General features: G+C 39.3%; 1 protein-coding gene and 2 pseudogenes across 6 annotated transcripts in view; 1 reads left to right on the top strand and 2 right to left on the bottom strand.

Annotated features, from left to right (window-relative positions):
* The window catches only part of PKD1L3 (polycystin 1 like 3, transient receptor potential channel interacting), a 62,989-nt gene that overhangs the window by 12,696 nt on the left and 25,078 nt on the right, over positions 1-25,215 (bottom strand). For all 6 annotated transcript variants that reach the window (XM_015587729.2, XM_025045262.1, XM_025045264.1 and 3 more), the window contains 9 exons: positions 22,284-22,430; positions 19,448-19,644; positions 18,928-19,127; positions 18,280-18,460; positions 17,465-17,657; positions 17,132-17,366; positions 13,570-13,669; positions 6,798-6,938; positions 5,854-6,039 (listed from right to left, as the gene is read on the bottom strand). In XM_015587729.2, the coding sequence (XP_015443215.1) occupies positions 5,854-6,039; positions 6,798-6,938; positions 13,570-13,669; positions 17,132-17,366; positions 17,465-17,657; positions 18,280-18,460; positions 18,928-19,127; positions 19,448-19,644; positions 22,284-22,430 (1,580 nt within the window). The remainder of the gene's footprint in view (positions 1-5,853; positions 6,040-6,797; positions 6,939-13,569; positions 13,670-17,131; positions 17,367-17,464; positions 17,658-18,279; positions 18,461-18,927; positions 19,128-19,447; positions 19,645-22,283; positions 22,431-25,215) is intronic.
* Positions 2-4,765, top strand: LOC112478150 (annotated as a pseudogene).
* Positions 4,851-4,969, bottom strand: LOC112478248 (annotated as a pseudogene).

The raw sequence follows: 25,215 nt of genomic DNA, 5'->3' as shown, positions 1-25,215 counted from the left end.
AGACAGTAAAAGAAGCCATTGTAAAAACTGCCTCGTTAAGTTAGTAACGAAAAAACGCACACTTTCGCCACTATTTTTAAAAACATTTTTGGATTTTCTAGCTAATGCAACCAAATTTTAAAAAGACATGAGAGATATAATAAGTGAATTTATAAAAGATAATGACCTACATATATATGTAGCTAATGATCTAGACAGATCTCACTAGAATCAACTAAAGACATCAGCAAGATGATGGAATCAGGTCCCTTGCTTGTATCTCTCAATACTTTGGCAGCCATCCACAGATGCCTAGGTGGGAGCTTTGGGATTTAGGTAGGTGATTATGAAACCCCAGTGGAGTCCAAGACCAGTAAGTTCAGTTTTAAGAAGGGAGGTCCCCCAGGTGGCTGACTCACCGACTGTGGGCCTGGCAACAGACCTAGAAACAGCTTTGTCCTCCTGCGGACTTAGCTACAATGCCATTTGACCTTGGTCCTGCCACCAGCACCATATGCCAAAGGACCCAGGAATCGTCACTCCTGCCTGTGCCTCAGGTGTTAGGCCTGCAGATGTCAGTACCAGCTGTGGACTATGTAGTGGCCAGTGACCCAGCTCCAGCCCAGAAGCCCGGAGGCAAGCTCACCAGGCGGTCTGACCAAAGATCCTGAAACAGCCCTATAACTTCCCACTCCCAAAACAAAACATGTTACCTGGGTGAAATACATTAAATAGCTTCATTGTGGTCATTTCACAATGTATTTGCAGGTCAAAAAGTTGTACCTTAAACACATGCAATTTCTGCCAATTATATCTTAATAAATCTGAGAGCCAGAAGAAAACCTAAAACCTGTTATTAAAAAAAAAAAGGATAATTCAGCAGAGCCGGAGAAGCGGGGTAAGAGGGAGAAGGATGTCCGTGGAAGTCCCCGAGGCAGCCTCAGTACAGGAGCAGAAGGAAATGCAAGATAAAGTGACTAGAGAAAGCTGAAGAAGCAAAATTAAAAGCAAGGTATCCTCATCTGGGACAAAAGCCTGGAGATTCAGATTTCTTACGGAAATGATTGCAGAAAGGGCAAAAATATTTTAATTCTGGAGATTACAACATGGCTAAAGCAAAAATGAAGAGCAAGCAACTTCCTACTGCTGCCCCGGAGAAGACAGGTCACCAGTGACCACATCCCCGCTCCACGGGACCTTCCTCCGTGGAAGCCATCCCTGTTGCCAGCAAGCTGGATGGCTGATTAAAAGAGCTTAACTGCACGGACCTTCTAATTCCCATTTTTCCTTAATATGTTACTTCCTCACTTTTTATTTTCTTTCATTTACTAAGTCATTTGAGAGTGACAGGCTTTGCAGGTAGCAGTGGTCTGTGCTGCTATTTATTGTAAGGGAGGGGACATGTGGCGTTTTGATTAGTTTAGCAGTGCACCGATCAGAAGAACATGTTAGAGTAACATATAATAATCTACTAGAAAATAATTGTATATATTACCTAACTCCTAGTGCAGGACTGGCCCTAACAACTACCAAGCAAATTTTATGATCTTAATGTTTACTTCATCTTAATTACAGCTTTGTAGTTACTCTTATTTAATATAACCTCTATTGTATTTATTGATTTCTTCAGTATTTTCCTTTTGGATTTCCTTATAAAACAAAAGACAAGTTAGAAGAAAGGTCACATACTTCAAACACAAAGAGATGCGGCTTGAACTTGAGTGGCCTTAAACCTGTTTCAGCTTTAACAATAGGAGTTTACTTGGGCAATATTTGCCCATTCTGGTGTAACTTACGTGACCCTAGTGCTTAACAGCTGCAGGGGAAGCTAATCTTCGCACACAGTTCTATAGTTAGAATACCTTTTGTTGTTCGAGATGTGGATGAAGTATGTATGTGCACTGACTGAATTCACTTTTGTGCCATTTTTGTAAATATGATATGTTTTGCACAACCTCTAAAAAATTCAGCCAAAGTGGCTGGGTGCTAAATATAAAGAAATCAATAGCCTTCATACACCCAAACAATATTTACTTAGATGGTATAGAGAAATAAAAGATCTCATTTACAATAGCAAAAGATAAACCTCACAAGAGATGTGCGAGAATTATATCAAGAGCAATTCTGAAAATTGCTGAGGATGAGATGAGAATAGGAAAACATACTATATTCCCGATAGGAAGAGACTATCAAAAAGATATCAATTTCCTAATTTTTATAAGTTTAGTTTGTATCTGTATAAATATCTAAGTCTGTATTCACAACTAAGCTCTTAATACATAAAAGGCGACTTATCAAAACAAGCAAACAAAACCAAGCAAGCCAATGAAAGGTGGACAAGGATGGAACGACTTTTATTCTTTGCTTCAATCAATATGTATTGAGTCCTCACATATATGAGATGTTATTCTAGGTGCTGGGAACACAGTAATGGATGAAAGAGGACCCCTGTCCACAGAGAGCTCACATTTGAGGAGGGAGAAAGAGGTGATAACCAAACAATATTCACGTTAACGATAGTGCTATGAAGAAAATGTAAGTAGGATGAAGGGATAGAGAGTGTTTTGTGGAGGGAGCAGTGCTCTTCCTTTAGGAACAGTGATTAGAAAAAGTTTCTCTGAGGAAGTGGCTTATAAGAGACTAATAAAAGCAGATATCGGTCAGGGCAACAAGTTCCAAGTCCGCGAGGTGAGAGCATGCGTGGTGTATTTAAGGAGAGCACAGAAGTTTGTGTGGCTGAAGCAGAATGAGTGAGCGTGAGAGGGGTAGGAGAGGAAGTAACAGATGTAGCTACGGGCCAGACTGGGCAGGCCCTGGAAAGCTTTGGAAAGGGTTTGGGATTTTAAATGGGATGGGAATCCACTGGGAGGTTCTGAACAAGGGTGTAACAGATTTATGTTTTTAAAAAGTATAACATGGGAGGATGGAATGAAGAGCAGTAAGAGCAAAGGTAAGTTTTGCCACAGGGGAGGTGAAAAGTGCTACCTTTAGTTTTAACTTGCACTTTGTTATGAGTGCAGTTGCAAAGCCTTTCGTATGTTTCAGAGCTATGTGTATTGTTTGAAAACAATCTTCATGTGGCTGTTGGAGATGTGGGCAGACTCTTCTGCACTGCTCATGGGAGTGGTAACTGAAAGAATAACTAAGGAGAACAATTTGGCAATAATCTTTCTAAATTAAAAATGTATATACATTTTTAGCAAATCTTTTCAAGGTATTTATGTTACAGATATATTTGTACACATGTGAAGTTACATGTGTAAAATGGTATTAATGGTAATGCTAACAGTAAAAGATTGGAAACAATCTAAATATCAATAGGGAGCTGGTTATATAAATTACGGTACATCCATGCAATGGAATACTATATAATAAATGAATAAAACGTAATAGGGATCGCTGTATATATTCTGATCAAACAATTTCCAGGTAAATTGTTAAGGGAAAAAAGCAAAATCATGACAATATTTATAGTATGCTACCATTTATCATCAAGTATATTTACAAACACATAGATTACCTCTGAAAGAACATATAAAGTGGGAATGTAGTTGCCTCTTGGAAAGAGAAAAAGGGGATTATGGAATGAAGGAGGGTTGCACAATATATGCTGTTGTACAGTGAATTTTTTCCAAATTCGTTTTAGTTGTTAACAAATACTTTCATATGAAAGATAATGCTAGAGAATTGGGCTAGAGAACAGATTTGCAGTAGTTATTAAAGGACTGAGTTCTGCAGAAGATACAAGAGAAAGGTAAAAGGTGACAACTTTCAAATATGGTCTCACTTTGTACTTCCTAAAAGAAAAATATATGTAAATATGGTAAACATTTTTTTTTGCTCCCCCCAATTACGGTAAAATTTTGATCAGTTTTCCATCTCAGAAGAAAGTCGAACGGGAAAAAGCAAGCTTAAATTACTGCAAGAGAAAATTTAATTAAATCCTACTAAGAAAAAGATCCTTCCCTGTATGTGATTAAACTCTGGACTATGCTGTTTAGGAAAGTTATGTATTTACAGGACATAGGTTATCCGTCATGAACGGCTTGGGCTTCAGTGTTCCTGGAAACAACTGGACTAAGAGAACTGGGCTGCATTAGTTCTGAAAGTGAAGATTTTTAGGAGATGAAGAGAGAAACCACATTAGTGCCAATTTTTACTGCGCTTCTCCCCATGTTACTTAGTTCTATTTCTTTACATCTACAGATTGTTTTCTTAGTGTGTCCGGTAATTCATGCACACTTTGTGGTTCTAGATTAGCCAGAACTCCAACTGCCCCAGTTAATAACAGCTAACACTTCTCCAGTGACTGCTATGTGTTAACGCGCTGTTGTAAACACTTACTACTAAGCTTTTAATCTTCGTGTCAGTTTTGTACGGTAGGTCCCAAGATTATCCCCACTGTATAGATGGGGAAACTGAGGTGCAGAGGTTGAGTAATTTACCCAAGAACACACTGCTAGTAAGTGGAGAGCAATGGGGTGCATGCGCCTGGGCAGTCTGTGCTTTTGGACCTTGGTTCTGCACTACTAGTAAGTACTGCAGAGCCGAGGAGTCCAAGAAGAGAACCATGCTTATCATCATGGCACTAGCCTCAGCCACCCGTGGTTCAAATTACTTTTTCTCTAGTCAGTATTTTATTCAGCATAGACAGTTACAGACTGCAAATAGAATGTGCCCTAAACCTAGAGCTGTCACCATCTAATACAACCAGAAAGAATCAATGTGCAATGAATAGGAGTTGCCATCTGTAAAAATTCTAAATGCACCTAGTACATTTTTTTTTTTTTTTAAGGCGAGGCAATCCTTGGTTGACCTCACAGATTGCAAGGACCTTGTCAGCTTACAATCCCTTATTTTTTTATTTTTTACATCTACAGCACCTGGTCTTCCTAGGTGGTCTCCCATCCAAGTACTAATTGGGCCTGACCCTGCTTAGCTTCCGAGATCAGATGGGATCAGGCTTGTTCAGGGTAGCATGGCCATAGACCTTAGTACACCTTAAAAAAAAAAAAAAACTAAATGTTTGCTGAGATGAACATATCTTTTAGATTTTTTTCCAGGAACCTTGGAGGTTTTCCAGATCCCAACAGGAAGTCATCAAGATAAATGAATGTGACAATCTCCAAAATACAGGTTAAGATATAAGTAAAAGTGTTGGTAATGTGAAAAATATTGAACAAGAAGTATTCCTTAGGAAATATTTTTTAGCATTTCTCCAACACTGCATAGGGTAAAGCATATCAACTCCTCTGAATGGTGAGGTTCTTTGAGGAAACAAACCATATTATATATCCATCCTTTAAATCATTAGCTCCTAAGACAGTTCACAGCATTCTAGGTGTTCAGTACATATTTGCGGAACTTTCTGAACTGGATAAGCACACAGGAAAAGTTACACAGACAAGTCGGACTTGGGAAAGACTGCACATCAGGTATTATATCAAAATATCATCTGGAGCTGAGAGCTTTCTGGTTACACTTTTCCTGGTTCTGTGCTCACTGAACTACTTTCGCAGCTGCATGTGCCCTGAACCTAGAACTGTGACCCTTGTTCAAAAACTTCACAAGGAGGCAACTGGTCCCAGGGATCACTTGTTACTTTTCATCCTATAAGTGAATACATTCTCACTGTTTATCAGTCTCTTGTGAAACTCATCAGTAGGAATCAGCCCTCATGGGCCTCATCACCCTTGACCGAAGAGACATAAACCTGAACCTGCTTAGATGAGGTCCAGGGAGTGGATCCTCCGGGTGCCCACAGAGGTGTGGCCATATTGAAAAAGTCAGCTGACCTTTCACCAGTGTGCTAATGTGTCATGGTAGGGCTGTTTGGAAAAACTACACCCCACCTGGGCCCAGGACTGCTCTTACCTCTGTCATCCCCATACAGTTTAGGAAGGAGGATGTGACTGGCCCAGGGGTAGAAATGCTTAAGAAGCTTGATCTCTGAGAAACGGTGAGAAAAGCTCTTCTGGAGAGCTTGATGGAAGTAAAATCTACTGGGGTTCTGTGCAGAGTTGACTGCAGTCATCAACAGGATGAGGAAGAAGATCTGTACTATTGTAGAAGAGAAAAAAGTCATAGTCAAGTCTTTAGCTTAGAAAGCCTCTACAACTTTTCCTCATTTTTCCTAAGCCTATAGACTTTTATAGGTTGAAAACAGTCCAAAATTGGCAATTTTATATGGTTCAACCTAATAACTGTAAATAGATCAGCTCTTAGCTATATCGATTACTCTACCACTAATTACGAATTTACTTAGATATATAAAATCCCACACAAAAAATTTTATATTTTAGTTCTTAGAACTACATGCCCCTCCCCAGCCTCTCCTCCCTCCCTCTCCATTCCTTCCTTACACCCTCCCCCTCCCCGACCCCCCGCTGTCTGTGTTCCCTAGAAAGGAAGGCATGGTAAAAACAATTTGTTGTCTCTGGTCCAGGGAATCCAATAATCCAGAGACGAGCTGGGTTGAACCAGTTACCTCGCACTTACAGGATAGCCATTTTTGAAAGCATATTCATTATTCCTTCACCCTGTGAAGTGTGTAGGTCAAGTTTTGTTAATTATATTTTGTAGGTAGAGAACGTGACATTTTCGAGCACAATTAGATCTTGAGACTTCAAGTTCAGGAGTCATTCCATTTACCATACCACCTTGTTTACTGGGATTCCAAATTTTCAGAGATCTCTTAAAATGCCTTTCCTCCTCCTACATGTCCATTTTGTGCTCACTCCCACTTTGCTGGAAAACGTGCTGCATTACACCCTCCCCCTCCCCGACTCTCCGTACCCGCTGCCACTCCCTCTCCGTACCCAAAACATCTCCCGTCAGCTTGAAGAGTTTCTTCTCTTTCAAGGTTCTTTGTGGGCATTTAACTGGACTGTTCATAGCTGGGGCTACATAGATGGGGTTCTTCTTATCTCTTGAACCAGGTGATGATGAAGAACACTTTGCTGTCAAAAATTCAAATATAGGCCAACAAATGTTATATTTTATTAAGCAGTTATTTAACATTTGTTAAGAATCTCCTGTGAGTTCCTCCTGCTAAGTGTTGAAGAAACAAAAAAAAGCTACCGAGTGCTTCTCACGCTATCGTGAAGGCTGCTTTTAAGAAACTCCAATCCATCAGAGACTGATTCAATACTTTTGCAAAATATAATAAAAATTAATTACTAGAAAAATGAAGTAGAACAGAGGCCTATAAAATACAAGCCCTATTTTGGAAATTAGATTCAGCAGGCCTAAAGTCAGTCTGCTCAATTGCTATAAAAGTTTCTAAATTGCTTACTCTGAATTTCTGCACTTATCTTGGACTAGACACAAACAATTCTAACCACGTGCTGGGATCAAATTTTGACTGTATAGTAATCACCTGGCAATTTTGTTAAAAGCAGGTTCTGGGGTGAGGCTTAAGATTCTGCATTTCTGACAATTCCAGGATATGCTGGTGTTACTAATCATAACATTTACTGCCACAGAACTAATCCTATTTTACATTCTGTTTGAAGTGACACTGGTGCCTTATCACTCTGAGGAAGTCAAACAGAATGACTAAATGCAGGACTTGACTTCCTGTTTTACACAGGTGGGATCCTCATTGCACTACCCTATATTCAAAACCTTAGAGACTCTTTACATTTCCTACTAGCACAATATTGAAGTCAACCCTCTGCCTACTTCTTGATCTAATATTTTTTTCTATGATTAGCATGCTTGATAGGATTTATAGTAAAAATGCCTCTCTATGGCCTCTATTTACACAAGCACATGTAGAAGCCCCCATTGCTGGCTCTATAGTTCTTGCGGCTGCATTATTTACACTAAGGGCTATGGTACTCATGAGTCACAATGATGCTAGCCCCCAATGAACTTTATAGACTAGCTCTTCCTAACACGATCCTGATGAGGCATGATTATAACCACACAATTGTTCCGTCTACTCCAGACAGACCTACAGTCACTCATCGCATACTCCTCCGTCAGCCACACAGCACCAGTCATTGTAGCTCTCCTTATTCAAACACCACAGAGGAGCCACTGCCCTGATAATCACCCATGGCCTTACATCCTCAACACTACTCTGCCTGGCAAACTCAAATTATGAACGAATTCATAGCCGAACTACAATTTTAGCTCGCAGCCTATAAACAATTCTTCCACTGATACCACGTGATGACTACTTGCAAGTCTTTTTAATCTAGCTTTACTCCCAGCAATTTAATTGGAGATTTGTAGTTATATCAACATTCTCATGGTCTAATATTTCTGTCACATCACTCTCATAGGAGCTAACATTGTCATTACACCCCGTATTCCCTCTACATACTAATTGTGACATGATGAGGAAAACACATCATAACAACTTTAAACCATCCTTCATACAAGAAAATACCATTGTAACAATATATGCTTGCTCCTGTCCACCAACCCCAAAATCGTTTTGGGGACATGATATTGTAAATATAGTTTAATGAAAATGTCAGATTGTGAATTTTTTTTTTTAGAGAAAAAATTGACTATTTGACTGATAGATTGTGAACTTAATAATAGAAACTAAAATTTCTTATTTAAAAAACTGTGCCTCCATATATAACAGTATGCCTTTTTCAAACTTTTAAAGATAAGAGTCATCCACTGGTCTTAGGAATCAAAACCCTGGTGCAACTCCAAATAAAAATAATGAATCTATTTGCCTCAATATTTATTTCTCTGTGTATACTTTGCTAATCCTATCAATCACAGCATCCATCTCTAATATCTACAAAATCAAGACATAGCCTCATTATGTGAAAACTACAATTTCATACACCTTTATCACTAGCCTGTTCCCAATAATACTTGCCCAAGTGGGCCAAGAAATCATCATCTCAAATTGACATTGAATAACTAGCTAAACTAAAAATAACACAGCTTCAAGCTAGACGACTCCTCCATAACATTTTTACCAGCGGCATATTCATCACATGATTGATCACAGGGTTCTCAACATGATATATACACTCATCCTAATATTGAACGATTTTTAAAATATCTCTTGTTACAATACTAATCTTAGTCATTGCCAACAATCTTTAAACTATTTATTGGATGAGAAGGAGCAGGAATTATGTCTACCATATTCATAGAGTGATGGACATGGTCACACACAACAAACACTGCAGCTCTTCAAACAATCTTCGCATCGGACTTCGGGTTTATTATGTCAATGGCGTGATTCTTGTTCAATTTCAACTCGTGATGTCTTCAACAGATCTTTTTACTCAACCTTAACTACTAACTTCTCCCTGGCGGGGCTCCTAGCTGCAACTGGAAAATCCACCCAATTCGGACTTCACTCATGACCACTTTCAGCTACATAGAGCCCCCACCTGTCTCGGCCCTACTCCACATAAGTGTAATAGTTGTAACAGGCATCTTCCTACTAATCTGATTTTACCCATTAATATAAAACAATAATATGCCTCAGAGCCATTACCACATTCACAGCAATCTGCACTCTTAAAATTTTAAAAAACTGTCACTTTTTCTACTTCAAGCCAATTAGGTCTAACAATAGCGGCTACTGGTATTAACTAACCAAATCTTGCACTTCTCCACATCTGCAAAAATGCATTCTTCAAAGGTATACCATTCTTATGTTCTGGGTCTATTATCCATAACGAGAGATCTGAAAAACAGGTGGCCTGTTCTAAGCGTTGCCCTTCACCACAACAGCACTCATTACTGGCAGTCTAGCTCTGATAGGCTCCAAAGCCCTAGTCAAACTAACAGCCCGAGTTGTAACAACTAGGTTTTGTTCTGGCACTCGGAACTCAACCTTACGACACGAAATCTAAAATTCCATTATCCTTCAAACCTGTTCAACCTCTCTAACCTTCCTGGATATTTTCCAACTATCATACACTGCCTCTCACCATTAATGAACTTATCAGGAAGCCAAAAATCAGCATCACTATTGCTTGACCTAATCTGACTAGAAAATGTTTTACCAAAAATCAATCTCCCAATTCCAAATAAAGGCTTCTACAAAAAGGTCTAGTTGAACTGTACTTCTCTGTTCTCATTACATTGACCCTGAGCCTGGTTATACTTAGTTTCTATGAATAATTTCTATAATAATGACTCCAATAAACAAGGATCAACCAGTAAACACTACCAACCAAGTACCATAACAATATAAAGCATCAATAACCATAGCTTCTTTACTGAAAAAAGCAGAATTCTCAGTATCATAATAACCCAATCCCCAGGCCATTAAACTTAAATGCAACCTCCACCACATTTTTTAGTACATATAAAATTAATATAACTTCTATAATTAAACCAGGGAGGGAAATGCTCCCAGGACAGTTTTAAGAAACACAACTCAGAATATTGTTCAGTAGCCAAAGCTGTCGTATAACCAAAGACTACCAACATTCCCTCCGCATAAATTAAAAATACTATCAAGCCAAAAAGGACCCATCAAAATTCATCACAATCCTATAACCAACCCCTCCACTCACAACCCAAAGTTCCTTATAAACTGGTGAGGATTTTGAAGAAAACTGTACAAAACCAACCACAAAAACAGTACTTGAAATAAATACGACACATGTCATTCTTACATTGGAGGTGTCCATGACCAATGACACCAAAAAATATTGCTGTATTTCAACTACGAGAACAGTTATGACCAACATCTGAAAATCTCAGCTGCTAATTAAAATGAACAACTCATATTCCCTGACCTAACAGCCCCATCACATATCTCCTCATGATGGAACTTGGGTCCCTTCTAGGAATCCACTTAGTCCTGCAAATCCTAACAGTACATCTTCTGGCTCTTCCTTACACATCAGACACTATCACTGCTTTCTCTTCCGTCACCCATATCTGCTGGGATGTAAACTATGGCTGGATTATCCAATATCTCCATGCCAACGGAATATCCTTATTTTTTATCTGCCTATTTCTATAGGTGGAATGAGGCCTATATTATGAATCTGACACATTCAGAGACCTGAAAAATCCTCATCATTTACTACTTAATGTAACAGTGATGGCATTTATAGATTCCGTACTATCATGAGGTCAAATATCTTTGAGAGACAACCGCCATTACAAATCTTTGAGCAACCCCTCGCTTCACACCTGAGTAGTCTTGTCAAGTGACTCTGAGGAGGGTAAAGCCACCCTCATCTGATTCTTTGCCTATTTCATCTTTCCATTTATTATCTCAGCTCTAGTGATCGTACCTCTATTTCATCACAAAACAAGATTCAACAACCCAACAGGAATCCCATCTGACACAAGACAAAATGCCATTCTATCCGTACTACACAATCAAAGACATCCTAGGACTTTTACTCTGAATTTTAACATTATTAACATTAGTCCTATTTTCTTTCACCTGACTCCCTCGGAGACCTGGACACCTACGCCCCAGCCAACCCCCTAAACGCGCCCCACACCTCAAACCATAATGGTGTTTCCTCTTGCCTATGTGATCCTCCAATCCACTCCCAGCCAACTAGAAGGCATTCTAGCCCTAATCATCCCAATCTCATTGCTAGCTGTTATCCCAATACTCTGCACATCAAAACAGCGAAGCATAGCATTCCGACGCCTCAGCCAATGCCTGTTCTGATTACCAGTAGCAGTCTTACTAACACATGAATTGGAGGACAACCAGTTGCATACCCATTTACCACCACTGGCTGGCTAACATCTATTCTATACTTTTTCCTTATTCTTATCCTAATGCCCCTCACAAATACAGAAAACAACCTCATAAAATGGAGAGTCTTTGTAGTATATTTATTACCTTGGTCTTGTAAACTAGAGAAGGGGAGCAACAATTACCCCTAAGATTCAAAGAAGAAGCCCAAGCTCCACAATCAGCACCCAAAGCTGAAATTCTAATTAAACTACTTGAAATGCCCTATATGAGTGGAATGAAATTAATCTATGTACTATGCCAATATTGAAATATTTTACATTCACCCATCGCTATGTACTTTGTGCATTAAACTATATGCCACATATATAATACATGAATAATATATAATATGTATTATGTATAACAGTATATTACTCTATGCATATAAGCATATACATTAACCTATATATATTACGTAATACATAACTGGTTCTCAGACATACATTTATCACATGAATATCATTGTCACAATATGCTTGATATTACACAGTACATATTATTATTGGTTTTACATACCCACATGAAGTCAAATCATTTCCAGTTAACATACATATCATAACCTAGAACCAGTCCTTAACTATCAAACCCTAAGAAACCACCAGCACTTCCACAAACATACCCGGGCCCATCAATCATGGGGTTTCTGTATATGAGCTACAAACAATATCTGGTTCTTCAGGACCATTTCACCTAAAATCGCCCATTCTTTCACCTTAAGACATCTCAGTGAATTAGTGAGTAATCAGCCTATGCCAAGACATAACTGGCATCGTGCCTCTGGTGTTTTTAGAATTTTGGGTATGCTGGTCTTCAGGGATGAGGGAGAAGAGGGTGAAGAGGGAAGGGAGAGAAGGGAGAGGGGGTGAGAGGGGAAGGGGAAGGAGGAAATGAATTAGAATATGACATAAAACTTGGCAGCATGCATGTGCCAAGTGCTGGGGGATCGCTGAAGAATGAGATCTCCCTGTGGGGGTGAGAGGAGCTATCACAGAGGAAGTGACATTTGATATTTGTTTTGAAGTATTATAGTCAGAACTCTCGAGATGGACAAGAGAAAATCAGTCATTTTAGGCAGAGGGAACAGCAATTCGAAAGCATGGAGAAATGGAATGAGGACTATAAACACAGTTTGTAGGTTGTTAGTTTTTAAAATTTCATGAGGAATGGGGTGCCTACCCCTTAGTAACATGTCCACTGCTCAGCTTAAGAAATCAAGTGACTGCTGACGTGGCCTGTTGTGCACCTCTGTGGTGGAGCCACTTTCCTTCAGAGAGGCAATCCTCTCCTAAATCTGAGTTTATCAATTCCATGCATTGAAAAAAAAAATCCTCTAAGCAAGACATACTCTGTTTTGCACGACTAAAATATTGTGTTAATTTTTCCGCCCACCATTGTGTTTGTGAGGTTCGCCCATGCGATGATATGAGTAGCTCTGGTCAGTTACAGCGTAGACTCCCTCAGGCGTGGTGACTGAATTTGAGGAATAAGAGGAATTTAGGATTACTCTGACATCTTTAGAAGATGGTGATGAATACAGTAAGACAGTAGATTTGTGGGGCAGACAAATACTTCTGTTTGGGATGTGTTTGAGATACCTGCAGGCATTCAGATGCAGAGGGTAAGCAGCTGGAAATGGCATGTGGGGCTCAGGAGTGAGGAAGAAGTGAGATCTGGAACAGAAGTGAGCGCTGGAGCGCTGAGGGAGAGGTTAACGGAGGCTCAGGAGGAATGCCTTGGACAGAGGCGGTGGAGCAACCAGCTGATTAGAGAAAATATTCTCCAATGGACGAATCTGAGTCAATGAAGTGGCAAGAATTCCACTGTTCTGACATAACCTGCTCTTCGTAAAATTGGGTGTTAGTACTTAAATCTACCTGACTTACCTGAGAGTGCCAAGATCCTCTTCATTTGTTGTTCCTTCTCTCTGGCAAGCCACGGCATCTGGTTCAGAATCAGTGAGAAAAACAATGTGAGGAAGATCACCTAGACAGGAAAAGCACAGGAGAAACTAATGAGCAGGTATCATGGGATTGAAGAAGGTGACATCATTTAAGGTGGAAGTATTATTAATAAATTTCAATTATTTGGCCATTTTTATGGAAAACTGGAATAATCTCATTATTTTTACATAATCGTGGGGTACTGGAAAGGGTCTCAAGTGTCTAAATAACAGTAATTTTGTATTTTTGCCTGTAGTCCTTAATCTGCTTGGCTAGGATAGTTAAACTGTTAAATGATTTGTGATGATTTGTATAAGTTGTTCAATAACACCTGTCTTTGGAAGACCTTTGATGAGCTAAACTGGAGAAGCTACACTTTTAACAGTCCTAAGGATTAAATCTCAGTTTTGTTAAAGAACTCATGGAATCTTAGAATTGAGTATGACCTTAAATATCCCCCACTCCTTAAATATCCACGGAAGGGAAGGAAAGTTCTCCAGTCCTCAGGGGAATAAAGGACAAGGGCGATATTCTAACCATCCCTTTCCCCACCTTATCTTGCTGGGAAAAATCTGTGCAGGTGATTCCTTCCCTCCCACTCCAGCTGGCCTGCCTGCAGGTGGGTCCATTCTGCTCTGGCTGGGCTTTCCAGGGCAGGGCAAGGGAGCCAGGCCTGAAGTCTAGAGGAGGATTTGAGGTCCTTCTGCTTCTACTTTTGGAATTAATGTGTTTCAGGCAGCAATTCTGGGTGTGTCTGCTCTGCAGACTTAAAGTTGTCCTCTAACTGGACTGGCCCAAGGACTAGACTTGGGGGAAAGTAGTAGAAAGTACATCTGGCCATGGGTCCAACCGAATTCTCACTGAAGAGCTAGCAGCAGTTTGCACTCTATGCATCCACTCACAGTTAACATGCCATGGTAACTGAGGTTCAACCGAATTCTCACTGAAGAGCTAGCAGCAGTTTGTACTTTTATGCAACCACTCACAGTTAACATGCCATGGTAACTGAACTGTGTTGCTGGGAAACTTTTTAACTAAACCATGCCAACTGAAATGCATACACACTGAAACCGTGCGAAGCCAGGGCTGCCGTATTCAAGCACATCTCACTTAAAAATCAGGACACTCTTCTATCATCACATTTAAGGAAATTCTCAATTTCCTAGTATAACAGCCTATCCAAGTTAAAAATGTCTCATTTATTCCAAAGATATAAAACAGTCCTCCCCCATTAATATTTTTTATGATCCTGACTTTTCAAAGAAACTAAATTTGTTACTCAGAATGATACTACTCAACCAGCAGCATCAGCATTACGTTGGCACTTAGCAGGGATGCGAAATCTTGGGCCCCATCCCAGAACTGCTGGCCTCCATTTCAGTGTGTCTTTTAAAATTAATTATGCCTGGAACTAGCTGAAGCCTTTCAGTGGATAAATTCAATATTTCTTTGCAACAGCAGATTTTTTTCAATTGTTTAATTACCACTCCCATTAATTGCATGCTAGTTTCCCTGGATCTAAGTGTCTATTTCTTTATGATTTCAATATTTTTATATTTTATATTTTGTATTATTTTAGTTTATTTGATCTTCCTGGTCATTAACTTGAGTCTCAATAGTAACACCTCCTTCAACTCAACTTCTGACCTTTAGGATTTGTAAATCACACTTTTCATTTCCTAAAAGCCTTTGTCTGACACACAGTGAGTCCTCAATGTCATAGATAGGTTCTTAGAAACTGACTTCAAGCAAGATGACCTAACAAAACCAATTTTACAGAGGCTAATTGATAGAAACAAGAGGTAAGTTCCTATGACATATTTCTGGTCACAAAAAAATCACCAAACTTCCAAATAAAGATGCAAAGCATTTTCAAAATTAAACACAAATAAATGTGAGCTCTAGATAAAGAAAGATTAATAAAAACAAGTAAGATACTTATAGTCCAGTTCAGGGCCTCGGGTGGCCAGAGCCTCTCCCGGCAGCTCGGGGCGCAAGGGGGGACCCCACCCTGGACAGGACGCCCTTCCATCGCAGGGCCACTCAAACCCAGGCCTGCACTCACTCAAACCCAGGCCTGCACTCACTGGGACAACGTAGACACGCCAATTCACCGCATCTTTGGGATGTGGGAGGAAACCGAGAGCCTGGAGAAAACCCACGCGGACATGCAAGCTCCACATAGTGCCCGGGAATCGATTTTTCTTCTCATCGACGTTGTAACAAAGTGATGTTGAACAAAATGACATCATTCAGGGACCTGCTATAACTGAGTCTCCGTAAGAGCTCTTCTTAGCTTTTGGTCTGTCTCCTGCAGTGTTTTTTAGAATTAAGATCTACCTGCTCCTTGTACTCAGTCGCTCTTCTGTGATCACTGCGTCTCCGACGGGCCGTGCATTGGGATCACCTGGGCAGCTTTAAACGTGTTGGGCCTTAGAGCCCATCTCCAGAAGTTAAGATTTAACTGGTTTGGAAGGAGGCCTGGGCATCAAGAGTTTTAAAAGCTCCCAGGTGTGCTGTGGGCCCATCTTCTAAGCTTCTTAAAGCAGAGGCAATCCTGTCACCAAAACCCAGAATATTGCAAACTCCACCGGAAAAACAACTTGGTTTCTTCAATAAACATAATGTGAAAAAAAAAAAAACCCCAGCAAGAATAGAGAGTGAAAGATAGAAAAGGAGGGAGAAACTGTAGACTAAGTATTAAAAATACTTGAGACATAGCAACTAATTGTAACACACAGGCCTTATTTGGATCTTGATTTGAACAAAACAACTGTGAAATAAACATTCATGAGACAACTGGGAAAATCTGAACATTGAATTTTTTAAAATTGTGGTAAAATATACCTAACAAAAAATTTACCACCTTAATCTTTTTAAAGTGTATAGTTTAATAGTGTTAAATATATTTGCATTGTTGTGTGGCTATTAAGAAATTATTGCTAATTTGTGTGTGATAATGGTTTTACAATTATGTTTTAAAAAGAAGAGTTCTTATCTTTTAGAAATATAAATACAAATATTTACAGATAAAACATGAAATCTGGCTTTTCTTTTTTTCTTTTCAAAATAGGTGAAACAAGATTGGTCATGAATCAGCAATTGCTGAAAGTAGGTGGTACAACTTCCAGATTCACTAAACTATTTGCTACTTCTGCGTAGGTCTGACATTTTCCTTAAAAAACTTTAAAAGTTTTTTAAAGATTTCATGCCGCTTTTATTCCACACTAGTTTGTCCATCGATTTTGACTCATCCCTCTTAGCTCCCTAAACCTTTCCTGCTATACTTCAACTAGTCTATCAATTCTTGTTCATTTTTGCAGTGACTACGTCACACATATTCCTAACAAATTTTTCTTTTTGTTTTTTTGGGGGGCTTTTTTTGGGTTAAATTGTCAGAGCCATTGGGCACCTTGGATGGACACCCAGGGATCTCAGTTTCCCCAGCTCCCTGCGACTACAATGGTTCTTCTCATGCAGGTAACCTGGGCTGTTTCTCACATACCTTTACTGGCTGGATGATGAAGACATTTTGAAGCACTGATAAGATCATTGAAATAACCCAGCTGGTGGCTTGGTCTTTGTTCAGTTGCAGGCTATAAAGTACTGTGAAAAAGGCTGCAGCCAGGCTGGTGACACCCAGAAGGAGCCAGCAGATGTAAGTCAACCACGTGGGCAGGCCATTAGAGGTGGACTTCTTCCCTTCTTCTGGGCTCAGGATGGGGAAACTGGTTGCCTCTCTTAAGAGCAGAAGCCAAAGTAATACTCTCATAAGCAACAGCTGAGAGAGGTGTAGGATTTTTACAGGTGATAAAGAAAGCTAGGTGTGGTGTATTACCTGGATGGCCCTTGCTCTGTGGGAAGAATACATGTTTTCAAGAGTTCCTGGAGTTTTTGCAGTTGGCTGGCTGCATCTAGGAAGTCACAAGGCAGGCCAACCTGGGTGGGCCCCAGGGTGCTTAAGTGAGATTGCAGCCTCTGCAGAACTCTGAGCAGGTAACAGCTGACATGCCGGTGGTTTTCAGGGACCGCTGAAAATATATTCCAGGTTCACACTTATCAGTAAGTGGAAGAATTCAATAAATAGTAATAACTAGCAGAGATTAGCAATTCATTTATTGATGATGAGGTTAAATTTCCCAGTCGGTGAAGGTTGAACCCAACATTTACAATATTATTGTCTTCTCTGAGCATGCTGGCAAAATTTGTAAAATTCTATGCTTTGGTCTAGAGACTTTTAAAACCTGATTGAGCTTTTTCACCAGAACTGCAGTACATGTGATCGATCTATACTAGGTAAGTGCCTAGGAGGCCCTAATATATTTGAGAATCTATAAATCTTATAATCTCACCATTCCATAGAAGAAAAAGAATGACAAGTTTCAACAGTCTCCAACAAAGCAGATGACATATGGGGTTCTAATACAGAGAACACTTTTTGAGTTTTTCCTTAATCTTTTACTTTGTATCACCAGATACATTGTCTTAAAAACCACCAGACAGATCAAAGTGTCAGCTCTATACTGGATACTTAAATTAAAACAAGCAGAAGGTTGTACTGTGCCTGTTGGTTACGCTGACGGGTGAGAATAACTAAGGAGACGTACAAAGCAAATAAAATATTAGTCACTAAAACCTACTGAACATTATTACCGTTTGCCCAACAGGACCCTGCCTGCTGACGATAGCCCTGATGCTCTACATGAGAACAGACGAGGCTGGATAGAAGTTTCACAAGCTGGTTAATGTTATAAGAATCCCATGAAGATTGTTCACACTCTGAGAGTAGGTACGTGTTTCTCCTGAGCAGAAATCCCACAGTTCCCTTCAATTCCTGAATGAAGAACCAAGATGAGAAAAGTCAGTCTATTTTACATTAACACAGGACTGGAAGCAATAATAGATAGTAATAGGGCTGTTTCTTTACTCAGAGGAGCATATGCTTAGTGTACAAAACCTCAAATTTTCATTTTCTCTCTATTTTTTAAAAAAGAAGTCACCTCTTTCTAGTTTCGAAAACTAGTTTTACTAGAGAATATGGGGCAGTTGGATTAAACATCAAAAGTTAACACAACTCCAGAGCAGTACATTGTGCACTCACATTCAGTCCTCAGAATACCTCATAATCAGAAGAAAAACTAGTGGCATAATGGATCACAACTCGGAAGATAGGAATTAGGGAAAAGCCACTAAGGTTAATAGGACCTGGAAGGCTTCCAGGAGGTCCTTTCCACTGGTCTTTTCCACCACACAGGGAAAGGGAGCAGGCAATTTATCTGTAAACTTTCACGCCAGGCTTACCTCAACTACCTTTGTGAGAGAGAGAGGCTCAAAAGCAGCATCTGAGGGGCAGGAGGCCAGGACGGTAGGAAAGAGGGGCAGTGGTTCCTGCGGCTGAATCAACGGGAAGAGCCGCCCAATGACAAGGTTGATAGGGAAAAGGATGGCAGCAGTTTGGATGCTGACAAGCAGCTCGGACCAGGTCACAGCAAACGGACCCACTGAAAGAAAAGAATTACATCGACCTTCCTCCTCATTAACCGAAATAATCTGAAAGTCACCTTTCTCCCAGGTTTTATCACTTATTTAGCAATTTAACTATGATAATTAAGGGTATAAAATTATCATGTCGGTAAAGACCCTGAAGTGTTCTGAAGACTGCTTCAGCTGTTACTGAGTGGGAACAGGGAGACCATTTGGTAGAGAATGCTAATGTTAGGGCAGCAGAGGAATAGCAGAGGCACGCCGTGGTTCTGTCTCTAACGCTCAAAGCAAGGAGAGTGGACTCCCTCCCGCAAACACCATCGCGGCTCGTCCATACCCTGCTCATCTCTCTTGGCAGGAGTGCTGCTCATCTTCCAGAACATCACATTGATGACCATGTTGCAGAGCAGAAGGGTCATGCAGCAAGTGAGCCGCTGCACTCTGGTAAACTGGTTCCAGGGCTGTCGAGTTGCAATTGAGAGCCACAGATTATCCTGGGTGAACTTTTCTACAATCATGGAGGAGAACAGGTGCCTAAAGAGATACATTAGAACAGGAAAGACCTGAGATTTCATTCTGAAAGTGCCCTAGGCAGAGATTTGGTTGGCCTAACGACAAGCTACGTAGCAACAGCTCTGCCACTATTCAATGCCTCGGTGAAGAAGCTTTCAGATGACAGATAATATGATTCTTTTGTTATTTTAGGGTAAAAAGTTTTTGAAGATAAGGTTAATTTATGTTGTATGAGATTTTAAAATTAAAAGCTGTTGTTTTAGCTTTATGAGTTTTGATAAATCTTTTTATACTTCAAAAGTCCATATTAGGGTTCCACCAAGATAGTTTGGTAAATTCACAGTTTGAGTACTTTCTTTATTCCAAATATGGAGGAACTAAAGATAAGATATAAAAAGAAAGAATCAAAAATGTTCGCCGGGCTTAAAAACAAAATAAACATCTCTGAGGAAGAGAAATGAAATGAGAAAATAAGAGGAGAAGAAGCCACAGGATTACTGGGCTCCAGGTCTGGAAGAAAGCAGGACACAGGCAGGAGTTGACTCTTGCAGGGTAACTGGAAATAAGTGTTTCATAGGCTGGGGGAAAGGGAGAGTAAAGCCGACCTCACTGCTTGAAGCCAGGGTTGAGGCTGGTGCTTATGAAAGGATAATACAGAACAAAAGACTGCTATCGACCTCCACATTTACAGGTAGGGAGGTGGGCAAAGAGGACAGCCCCACGACCAGGGGCTGAGCCAAGAGATCCATTGGCTCATTAGCCCTTCATTAATTTCATGGAGAATAGGAGCTCCAAAATGCTATAATATAATAAGGCCTAGTTCTAGAGGTGTGAAGGATTGGATGAAACAGCAGCAAAACTACTAATCAGGAGTGAGGGGAGGGAGGGAGAGAGAGAGAAAGAGAGAGAGTGAGAGAGAAGGGAAGAGAAACAGATACTGAGAATTAACAATAAAATCTCTCAAAATGAATTTACAACTCCAAACCCCTGATCATATGAAGAAATCTAATGCTGAGAAAGGCAGCCAACACAATCAATAATTCAGTCTGGAAGAAATTAATTTTATGGGACATTCGACAGACTTAAATATATGTATTTCAGGTTGCTCAAAGATACAAGTAAAGGAATAATACTCATATAAGAATTTAAAAACTTATGAACAGAAATAAAATAAATTAGAAATCTTGAAACAAAACCAAAAATAATTAGGAGATATTTAACATGGTGGAAGAGAAAATTAATGAACTGTAATCAGTACTAAAGGATTAACCCAGAATACACCAGAGAGACAAAAAGAAAAAGTAGTTTAAAAACACAGAAGATAGTCTGAGAGGCTCCAACAGACAGTAAAGGAATGTCAGATAACCAATATTTTCAGAAGTGACATCTGAGAACATTTTCAGAATTGAGGATATAATTCTGCACATTAAAAGTACAGTCTATCTTACGTGTACTTTACTACAATAAAGGTTTTTGTCAAGCACCTTCTAAGTACCAAACAGGATAAAAAAAGTAAATCCACAATAAAAATAATTATGGTAAAATTTGGAACATCAAATATAGAGATCGAATATTTTAAAAAGAAAGGCAGTATACTTTAAAAGAATAACACGAGACTGACAGAAGACCGAAACGACAACAGAGGCAGTGTTGGAAGGCAATTCCTCATGAACGTTTCACATCTGGGCATTAATAAAAAATTTGCTCCTGGACCTTTTAAGGTGTCTTGGTATAAATAGACAGCTCTGGAAAGACAGTGACTAGTTTGGGAGGAAATTTACTTACATTTCCAGACTGTAAAGATAGAATCTAGATGTGTGCCCACTGAGAAAGTACCTCAGAAGGCCCTAAGCTCTCAGCAAGCACCTGTGAAGGTTAAGGCAGGGCTGTAAAGTGCCTGGCTGAACATCGAAGGCATGACACGAGATGCACACAAAACCTCTGATCAAAGACTCAGAGACTTCCTGGTTCTAGGCATTTAAATCTCTGTCCCATCATTAGCTGACCACTAAACTAACTGAGCAGAAATTTCAGATGCCAAACATGATGAAGAATGTAGACTTTACAGAATTAGTTCATAAAACTCACTGAATGACAACAAACACTAAGAACAACAAATCCTGGGGGAGGGGAAGGAAGTATGATTTCCAGAGTTGCCATAATCCATTATTTAAAATGTACAGTTTTCAACAAAAGGTCACAAGACATGCAAGGAAACAATAAAGTGTGGTATGCACATGCCTCTCCACGCCCCCGGCCCAGAAGTCAACAGATTGTCTCTGAGGAAGCCAAGACACTGGATTCCAAAGACAAAGACTTCAAATTGGCTATTTAAAATGTGTTCCAAGAACTAAAATATCCATGTCTAAAGAACTAAAGAAAAGTAAATGAGAATATCTTGCCAAATAGAAAAATCAGTAAAGATATATATATTTTAAAAGAACTGAGTAGAAAGTCTGCAGTTGAAAATACAATAAATGAAGTGAAATATCTGCGAGAGAGGCTCAACAACAGGTTTGAGCAGGTAAAAGAAAAAATCAGCAAACTTGAAGACAGGTCAATTAAAATGATCCGGTCTGAAGAACAGAAAGGAAAAAAGAATGAAGGAAAATGAACAGAGTCTCAGAGACCTATGAAACATCATCATTTCCCAACAATACCTAAAGGAAAAGAGTTCTTGCTTTGAGACTGGTATGAAGACCCGGTCACGCTCGCAGTCTCCAAGGTCCACGGCCAGCCAACAGTCGCACAGGAAATGCCATTTCCTTTTACCTGCCATGTCACTGACAATTACCTCATTTACGTACCTATAGTAAAATGATGATAATCATGTTAGGAAGGTGGGCACAAATCAGTTGCTGTAATAACAAGTAATCTTATGGACACAACCTAAATGTTCACCAATGGATGAATGGATAAATAATATACTACATATATACAAAGGAATGTTATTCAGGCATAAAACAAAATGAAATCTTGCCATTTGCAACAACGTGGATGAACCTTGAGGGCATTATGTTAAGTGGAGTAAGTCAGACAGGGAAAGACAAATACCATGTGATCTCGCGTATATGTGGAATCTAAAAAAAATTAAAAAGAAAAATAGGCTCACAGGGTAAGGGGTGGAGGAAATGGGTGAAGGGAGTCAAAAGGTACGAACTTCCATTTATAAAATAAATAAGTCAGGAGGGTATAATGTACAGTATGGTGACTACAGTTAGTATTACTGTACTGCATATTTGAAAGCTGCTAAGAAAGTAGATCTTAAAATTTCTCAGCAGCAGAAAAAAAATTTGTACTATATATAGTGACAGATGTTCACTAGACTTACTGTGCAAATATTGAAACACTGTGTTGTACATCTGAAACTAATACAATGCATGTCAATTATGCCTCAATAACAATAAATAATTTTAACAAGTAATCTTGCACTGTTGGTGAGTGTCCAAGTAAATGGACTGCTTCATTGCGAGGCAAGAACTAAGGAAAAAAATGAGAGCTGATGCCATTCTTCTTTTCCCGACCTCTAAGGGAGTTCACGTGCACACCAGAATGCAGACTTCTATGACCTATATGTCCAGTGTGCATATATAGTCTTTAAATTTCCTTGTTCCATATGTGACAGCCCTGCTACCTCTAAAAGTATCCCATATGTCTTTAGCTTTCCTCTCTAGAATCTGAGGGGGATACATTTGGGGGCTTACGGGTGTTAATATAAACTAACATTTACATTAATGACTTATTCTCCTATTTGGGTCTGTGGCTTTGTTTTGACCTCACAGAGCCATAAGCTCTGAGATTTCATCCTCTTTCCAACCACATGTGTCTAACTTCTCCACTAACTTCAACCATCAACAAATTTGCCCTCTGGAACACCTAATTGTTCAACCTATTTGATTTCATCTTGCAATTAGTTAATGTCTTCCTTTACTGTAATGATGCTATTTTCCCAGGAGTCTATGTCTAATGTCATGAAATCACTTAAATCTCTCTGGTCAAAATCTTTGTTTGATTTTAGTTCAAAGTTATTTTCTCTGTGAGGAATACAGACTCTTTTAAAGCTAAAATATTTCTGAGGACTCTTTTATTGAGGCAGTTTATAAAATCACAGGTGACTAAGTTGCATTTGATTGAAACTTAGCTAGTACAGCTTGTAGTTAAAGCTTTCATTTAAAAGCAGAGTATAAAAAAGGAGAAAATATTCATTTTCTGAATGATGAAAAACTAGTCATGGGCTTTTTGGATTTCCAGTGTAACTTATTTTTTAAATTATTTCATATGTGAGAAAAAAAGAATCTAATGTGAGTATATAAATGCAATGTTAAAATTTTTGACAATACTTAAAAATATACTGAAGGAAAATTTTTAAAAACTTGGTATAATTTACATACGATCAAAGGCATCCATTTAAAATGTACAGTTCGGTGCACTGTGACAAATGTGTACTCTTGTGTCACACCACCATCATCAAGATTTCACCTCAAAAGTTCCAGTCAATCTCCTTCAGGCTTACCTCTGGCCCCAGGCAACCACTCATGTGCTGTCTCTATGGATTAGTCTGCCTTTTTTCAGAATTTCACATATATGGAATCATACAGTACGAATTCTTCTGTGTCTGGCTTCTTTCACTCGGCATAATATTTTTTGGAATTCATCCACGTTGTGTATATCAGCAGACTGTTCTTTTCGGCAGTGCCACTGAATGAATCTACTAATATTAGTTTATTCATTCACCTGATGAACATTTGTGTTGTTTCTAGTTTTTGGCTACAAAAGGTGCTATGAATATATGTGTAAGTCTTGAATGAATATATTTTTTCATTTATCTTGGATAAATATCTAAGAGCAGAATGTCTGGGTCATATGGTAAATGTATGGGATAAATATCTAACAGCAGAATGTCTGGGTCATATGGTAACTTTACAAGAAACTGACACACTGTTTTCAAACATGGCTGCTTTACGCCCCTCCAGTGATGTGTGAGAGCTCTACGTGCTCCCTATCCTTACCCAAACTTGGTTTTGTCAGGCTTTTTAATTTTAGTCATTCTGGTGGGTGTTTAGTGCTATCTTACTGTGGTTTTAATTTGCATTTCCTGATAACTAATGAAGTTGAGCATCTTTTCAAGTGCTTATTATACATCATTCACCTTCAAAAATAAAACTGTACTGATAATGTATAAACTGTTTTGTATATACCTGAACAGAATAAAAAAAAACAAGCAAATCATTAAGCTCTACTGGCCTAGTGGGTTGGCGTCTCTAGCCTAGCAGGGAAAGATTTATCTTGAGAACAATTTTAGGCAGGCTGCATACTTGCTTCAGGTGGGCAATACTCAGCAACTGATTCCTTTGAGTACTTGAGCCGTGGATCTTTGACTTCATTCCTTCTTTTTCCCTAACCCCAACAAACCACTAATCTTCATCCTTAATTAATTTTGTCATCTGTTTTCTCTACCCACCTCTCCTAATTCTCAGGGTGCTGCTGAAGGAAGATGCAGAATCATTTGGACTTAGTACACGTCGGCATCACGTACTCGTCACTGGCCATTTATCTTTCTAACTCCCTAGGCACATTCCATATCATGATTCC

Source organism: Pteropus alecto, unplaced genomic scaffold (assembly GCF_000325575.1).
Source record: "Pteropus alecto unplaced genomic scaffold, ASM32557v1 scaffold42, whole genome shotgun sequence".
Classification (NCBI taxonomy): domain Eukaryota; kingdom Metazoa; phylum Chordata; class Mammalia; order Chiroptera; family Pteropodidae; genus Pteropus; species Pteropus alecto.
This window is presented reverse-complemented; position numbering and strand designations above follow the sequence as displayed.